Below are 7,500 nucleotides of genomic sequence, written 5' to 3'. Positions count from 1 at the left end.
TGTGTGTGTCCATGTCCATGTAACAGTCAACGCAGTTGTTATTTCTGATGTCTGCCTCTGATAATAGCAAACATTCAAGAATGTGATTATTTACAGAACATCATCAAGCGGCCAGTCGTCTCACTGGGACACAATTGTGTGTGTGTGTGAGTGTGTGTGTGTGTGTGTGTGTGAGTGTGTGTGAGGTTGGTGGGGTCGTTGGTGTTTGGGTGCAGGATGAGGGAATTTCCAAATTTTAGACATCTGGTACCCCGATAAGATCAACAGTTGAGAATGCATCTCACTAATGAAAGCTTTCTCAGCTACACGCAGCAATCACGAGGAAAATGTTTTCCTTTCCACAAAGAATCACTTCTTCTCCTTCTTTTCCTTCTTCTCCTTCTTCTCCTTCTTTCTTTCTTTCTTTCTTTCTCTCTTTATTTCGTCTCTACTGACATTAAATTCCTCAGTCAATAGGTACCATTGCTTGGTGAAAAAATCTATCTATCTATCTATCTATCTATCTATCTATCTCTTTCTGTCTGTCTGTCTGAATGGAAGCATGAACTGAAGGAATGAGAGAAAAAGGGATCTTGTCTACAGAGTCTTTTCTTTCATTCTTTCTTTCTTTCTTTCTTTCTTTCTTTCTTTCTTTGCTTTATTTGTCTACTAACCTTCTGAAAAGTTTAGTCAAAGTTATGTGCTAAAATATCTATCTATCTATCTATCTATCTATCTATCTATCTATCTGTCTGTCTGTCTGTCTGCTTAGCAATATTTCTGTCTAACCATCATTCTGTCTCAGTTAATTACATTTTTCTTAAACCCTAGGTAAAATGTTTAAATAGGTTAAAAATTAACATATAGTCATAGTTTTTTTGTTAACTGGTTTAATCACTTAATGTGTGTGTGTGTGTGTGTGTGTGTGTGTGTTTGTGTGTGTATATTAGTGACAGTTTTAGTGAAGTTTATGTTAGAGAGATTTAAGGGTTTTATTGAGCATTAGCATTAGCATAAACATAAACAACCCACTGCTAATGCATAATGCATCCAGAGCTGAAATCTCTCTCTCTCTCTCTCTCTCTCTCTCTCTCTCTCTCCCTCTCTCTCTCTCTCTCTCTCTCTCTCTCTCCCTCCCTTAAGAGTGCACTTGCTCTGCGCCCTTCAGGTCTGATTTGTGACCCAGGCTGTAATAAATGTAATGTTGAAGAGAAGGAACACGCAGCAGAAATCCAATACATGCGAAAGTGACGCAGATTTTGGGTGCCGCTCGTTAACGCCAAGGCTCTCGTCTTCTCCTTTTCCCTCCATTCTCTCGCTCTCTCTCCTCCCTTCCTCCCTTCCCTTCATCCCCCTCTCGGCTTGACGATATCATTATTATCCCTGTCGCGCCCTTGATCGCTAATGTCAACATCTTTCATATTGAGGAATGTGCTGTCTGCTCACATTGTGCGCCGAATGCTTTACAGCCCAACAGAGGACATGAATCACTCCATGCCACACACACACACACACACACACACACACACACACACACCTGCATATCTCTACTCTCAGACATGGACAGACATCCATACAGAGCAACACTTAAATATATAGAATTTATGCATACATATATGCATATGAGCACACACACACACACACACACACACACACACACACACACACACACACACTGCCGTGTCAGACAGCTGTGAGTCTCAGCACTCCTCTGAGAATTAGTCCACTTCTGATGAAAGCAGACATTCGACTTCATTAGCAGATTGGCAGTGCTCCTCTGTGCATTTTTCCATCCAGCCACATGTTTGTGTGTGTGTGTGTGTGTGTGTGTGTGTGTGTGGGTGGTTGGGTGTGTGTGTTTTTGTGTTAAGTAACCATCAATAACTACGCAGTACAAATTTCTATTGTTCCTAGTTCCAGCTAACACACATACATTTAGCTACGTCAGTTGCCTTCTCGAATTCTCGAATCTGATTGGTCAGAAGGTGTTGATTCGTTTTCTATAACAGCGACTCTGACAGTTGTGTCGTCTGTAATTCAAATTATATTCACGCCTTCATTCTAATAGATTATTCACAGGACGGCTGATGATCATTGATATGTTTAGTTAACGTTTACGGAAGGAGTCTCCAGTGTCAGCGCTAGTCACTACGTTTTCCACCGTGGGAAATTTGTCAGGAATGTTTTTAATGGTTTTTTCAGTAACATAATAAGCTGCTGGGTTTTTTTTGTTGTTGTTTGTTTTTGTTTTATTTTTGTCATTAATTTCAAGAGAAATATAAACGAGGGGCTGGTGAGGGAACGACATAAGGGACTTGTCCACAACATTAAATATAGCTATAAATGGATTAAAAAAAAGTATAATGTGTAATAAAATAAATAATGTAATTGTCAACATAAAAATAATTGCTGATGTATAAAAGGAATAAAAGACTCCAGGACATGCTGTTATGGGAAAATAATCAACGTTGCGGAGATATCAGTAACTCCGCTAAATCAAACCACCCTGTTGTTGATTATTTTCCTATAACAGCATGCGCACATGAGGTTTATTCCTCACATATCACATAGTGAGAGTGGACTGAGTTGCACTTGATGTTTTTAAAACACAAATTGTATAGAGAAATGTATAGTACATGTTGGTAACACTGATTTTAAATGAAAAATACTGAACTTCCTGTTAAGACATATCTTTTTTTCTCTGTCAGATGTCGGCGATAGAAAACATGGCGGAGAAGTTGGAAGCGTTCGGCCCGTTGAAGTCAGACGCCACTGACATCATGCGCTCGGTTCCCTCCATGTTTGATTTCCGAGCTCCAGCTACGACGCTGCCCGAAACACTGCTGCGTAAGGGGAAGGAACGCTACACCTGCAGGTGATCCTCACACACACACACACACACACACACACACACATTAACATGATTGGTCAGGAGGTGATTAATGTTCTACAGCAGTAGCTATAACAGTTCCAGCTGTAATTCAAATCACAGGTTTATATTAATGCACTCGTTCCGATATGTTATCGTTTCTACAGCAAGAGCTCATTCAAAAAAGTCTCTAATTGTTAAAGCTTTAGGGAAGGAGTCTCCAGCGTCAGTAGGTTTTCCTCCATGGGAAAGTCTTCAGGACAGAGGAGGGTTTTTTTTATTTTGTTTTTGATGACAGGACAGTCTGTGTTTTTTGTTGTAGTTTGTTTTTGTTTTAATAACTAAAAGAGAGAAATAAAAAAGAGAACTTGGTGAAGGAACAACTTCATTATATAGCTGCTATAATGTAAGTGATAACAGGAAGTAGCTTGTTTCCTGGAAGTTCTACAACATTAAATGTAAATACAAAGGGGGCAGGGTCCAACTGTGAAATTGCTGTGATATAAGAGGAATTAAAGACTTCAGGATGTGTTGTTATTAGAAATCAATCAACACATCATTGATTATTTTCTTATTAGAGCACACGCGCATGTGTTTTAATCCTTATTCAATCCTCTGCTGCTCTATTTTGAAGGAATCCTGCTTCTGTGTGAATTCAACTTGACAAATTTCACAACTTATGAATGATATTCTGCTCGTAATGAACGATGAATACATTCAAAGCATGTTATAATGCATTCATAAGGTGCTATACACATCATTATTTCTGAAAATGATAAAAAATAAAAAATGATACACAATGCATTACAGCGATCTTAATGATACACTATAAGTAGACTTTATAGCACATGATATTAGTAATACCAATGAAACCCAGCTCCATATTTTCAATGGTTTTCTTTCTTTTAATAAATGAATTATACCAGAGAAATAGAATTAGAGTTATGTATATGTTAAAATTTACTTTTATACAAGTAAAAAAAAGTGAGAAAGTTACTTAATCTGTGTAAAAAATAATGCACTAAGGAAAGTGGGGTTATAAACACTGTTCATAATGCATTCTCATAAGAAATAATAAATACACTATAAACTTATAAATATGGTTATAAACTGTAATGCCTTTTCAGAAATAATTGTAAATGCACATTATTAACATTAACATATTAACATGTTATTAAGACAGCATGTTATGAATCCATTCATAGGTCATTATACATATGGCCTTTATAGAAAGTATAAGTCTACTGGTGGCATTTTTTAATAAAAATTGCCTGTATGTGTTTGTAAAATACCAGATTTAGTCACGAGATTGCTAATCAGTCGGCTAACTGAACATATGATTATTTTAAAAAGGAATAAAATTAGAGCTCTTACTGATAATGCGATATGATAAAATTGTGTTGTGCCCCGAAATGAGAAATTAAACATGGAACAGTTTGGGGACCTCGAAGATCCTCGCAAAGGAGAACCTGCAAAAGTGAAGTGTTTATTACAGATAAAAGAAAAATGCTGTGAGTCTGGTAATGTTGTGTAGGTTTATTGTGTGTGTGTGTGTGTGTGTGTGTGTTTGTGGGTTTCATTTGTTTGTGACTAAAGAGGAGTTTCCTTCCTACACAGATACTGCGGCAAAATATTCCCACGCTCAGCTAACCTCACACGGCATCTCAGAACACACACAGGGGAGCAGCCGTACAGGTAAGACACACACACACACACACACACACACACACACACACACGCACACACACTGTTCTATTGTTTTAGGGTATTCGAATATGTGTGTGAGTGTGGTGTGTGGTGTGTGTGTGCAGAAAGAGCTCAATAGTGTGGGAACACAGGACCTGTGATGAAAATGCACAGGCACATGTCTCCTCCTGTCTCTCACACACACACACACACACACACACACACACACACACACACACACACACACACTTCAGGCAGCTCTTTATTAGCTTCAGTCTGCAGATATTTTCAGACTACATTCTTTAACATAGAGAAGAATAAAGAGACAGGGGAGCAGAGGGCTTGTATGTTTTTTTATCATGAAAGTCTGGAACAATTATCATTGTACTAAATAATTTGAGAGATGAATAATAGTGGCGGTCGCCACGGTGACGGCATGCAGGGAATAGAATGAGAGAGAGAGAGAGAGAGAGAGAGAGAGAGAGAGAGAGCTTAGTAAAAAAAAATGAAGGCGATGAGGAGAGAGAGGCAGAAGGCCAGCAAAGACAGCTGAGTAATAATGTCTGTCTCTCTCAGAGTTGTAACACACACACACACACATACACACACAAGCTTACATGCACACTTACTTATATATGTACACAGACAGACACACACACACACACACACGCTGCCATGTCAGACAGCTGTGAGTCCCAGCAACAAAAACAAAATCTCACAGAGAGAGAGAGAAAGGGAGTGTATGTGTGTAAGTCAGATAGATAGAGAGAGAGATTGTGTGTGTGTGTGTGTGTTTGTGTGTGTGTCAGTGAGATAGAGAGAGTAAGTGAAGTGTGTTTCTCTGGATTGCAGCAGGAGGACAGATAGAATCTGTAATCACACTAAAATAACACGCTATAGACTTGGCAGTGAGACACTGAGAGAAAAGAACAGGGACTTTACATGAGATATCAAGAAAATGAGTGTCAGACATTTATGTGTGTGTGTGTGTGTGTGTGTGTGTGTGTGTGTCCACCGCAGGTGTAAGTATTGCGATCGTTCGTTCAGTATCTCGTCAAATCTGCAGCGCCACATCAGGAACATCCACAACAAAGAGAAACCGTTCAAATGCCACTTGTGTGACCGCTGCTTTGGCCAACAGACCAACCTGGACCGGCACCTCAAAAAACACGAGAACGGTAATCTGTCAGGTACAACACACACACACACACACACACACACACACGCACACATTCATTTGAGTCATACACTGGACAGTGGGGTTCTTAGTGTATGTCCTTTCTAGGTGTTGCACTAGCTTTTGTATTTAATTCTGAGCAAAGCACAAACAATAAACTTTTGTCCACGAAAATTATTTTTTCAGTGTTTTTGCTTATTCACCCATATAGACAGGAGAACATTGGCTAAAAAAGGTCACTAAAAACAACAACAACAACAACAACAGTGTATAGAAACAACTAGAAACAACCAGTAACAACTACAAAACAATGAGAAACAACTAGCAACAAATAGAAACAATTAGTTTGTTTTTTTTTAAAAAAAACAACTACAACACAACCGGAAACAATTATGAAACAACCAGAAACAACTAGAAAAAACTTTTTTAAAAAATCAAATACAAAACAACTAGAAACAACTATGAAGAACTACACACTAGAAATAACGACAAAACAACTAGAAACAACTACAAAACATCTCAAAACAACTAGAAAACTAGAAAAGATGAAAGAGTTTGTAGTATCCCAGTGAGTGCTAATGTACACTTGTGCGTGTGTGTGTGTGTGTGTGTATGTGTGTGTGTGTGTGTGTGTGTGTGTGTGTGTGTGTGTAGGCACGGCAATGTCGTCGCCGCAGTCGGAGCTGGACAGCAGCAGCGCCATTCTGGATGATAAAGAGGACTCGTACTTCAACGAAATTCGCAACTTCATCAGCAGCAGCGGCCAGAGCGCTGGCTCACCTCCACACTCCGATGAAGGGTAAGCATCATCATCATCATCATCATCATCATCATCAGTCACTGGTTGGTTCTTGGCTGTGTGTTTTTTGATTTACGAGTCACTCAGGAAACTTTTCATCAGTGTGTTTTTAGTGCAATCTAATTCCACTGCTGCAAAATCAGAAATTGCCAAACTGTGCACTGTGGCTTTTCAACACAGTGTATATACTCACACACACACACACACACACGCACACACACATGCGCACACACACACACACACACACACACACTCGACTAGTCTGTCAGTCTTCAGTCCACACCGTTTGCCGGAGGCAGGACGGCGATGTAATTACACACAAACATTAGTGAGCACGGAGCGCCTCAGACTTTATTAATTAACCTTTGTCTGTGTGTGTGTGTGTTGGTGTGTGTGTGCATGTGTGTGTGTGTGTGTGTGTGTGTGTGTGTGTGTGTTATTAATTACCCTGTCGCCAGCAGTCTGTGAAAGTTAAAGACAGGTCGGTCTCCAGCTGGACGTGTTCAGTGATTGGTTTATTGTCAGTGTGTGTAACAGTGTGTGTAACATTGTCTACTCGTGTGTGTGTGCATGTGTGTATGTGTGTTCATTACTGCCTTATCTGTATATCCATAATTATGTGTGTATCACTTTGATTGTCTCACACCCCCCACCAGACGCACACACACACACACACACACACACATGCAGACACAGATAAAGATCAAGCGTGTTTTCATTTGATTTTTCCCCACTCATTAACAGTACTAAGCACAGGAGGTAAATCATCTGTGGTAATACCAGTGTGTGTGTGTGTGTGTGTGTGTGTGTGTGTGTGTGTGTGTGTGCACGTGTGTGTGTATGTGTGTATGAAGGTGTGTGTGAGTTTGTGAAGGTGTGTGTGTGTGGTTAACGACAGCCCACATCTGGTCCCAACATGTGCTTGTGAACAGGAAGTAGGTATGGGACTGGAGGTCAGGGGTTGCAGAGTGTTTCCTGTCAAAGTGACTG

General features: G+C 39.8%; 1 protein-coding gene across 9 annotated transcripts in view; it reads left to right on the top strand.

The window, feature by feature from the left end:
• Nucleotides 1-7,500, top strand: part of mecom (MDS1 and EVI1 complex locus) — a 150,245-nt gene that overhangs the window by 137,776 nt on the left and 4,969 nt on the right. For 8 of the 9 annotated variants that reach the window (XM_034310746.2, XM_034310744.2, XM_034310751.2 and 5 more), the window contains 4 exons: nt 2,688-2,854; nt 4,466-4,543; nt 5,555-5,724; nt 6,366-6,510. In XM_034310746.2, the coding sequence (XP_034166637.2) occupies nt 2,688-2,854; nt 4,466-4,543; nt 5,555-5,724; nt 6,366-6,510 (560 nt within the window). The remainder of the gene's footprint in view (nt 1-2,687; nt 2,855-4,465; nt 4,544-5,554; nt 5,725-6,365; nt 6,511-7,500) is intronic. The other variant, XM_034310747.2, reaches the window with a different exon arrangement.

The sequence above is a fragment of the Pangasianodon hypophthalmus genome, chromosome 14 (genome assembly GCF_027358585.1).
Source record: "Pangasianodon hypophthalmus isolate fPanHyp1 chromosome 14, fPanHyp1.pri, whole genome shotgun sequence".
NCBI classification, from domain to species: Eukaryota; Metazoa; Chordata; class Actinopteri; order Siluriformes; family Pangasiidae; genus Pangasianodon; species Pangasianodon hypophthalmus.
The sequence above is the reverse complement of the archived record's forward strand: the minus strand, read 5'-3'. Positions and strand labels throughout refer to the sequence as shown.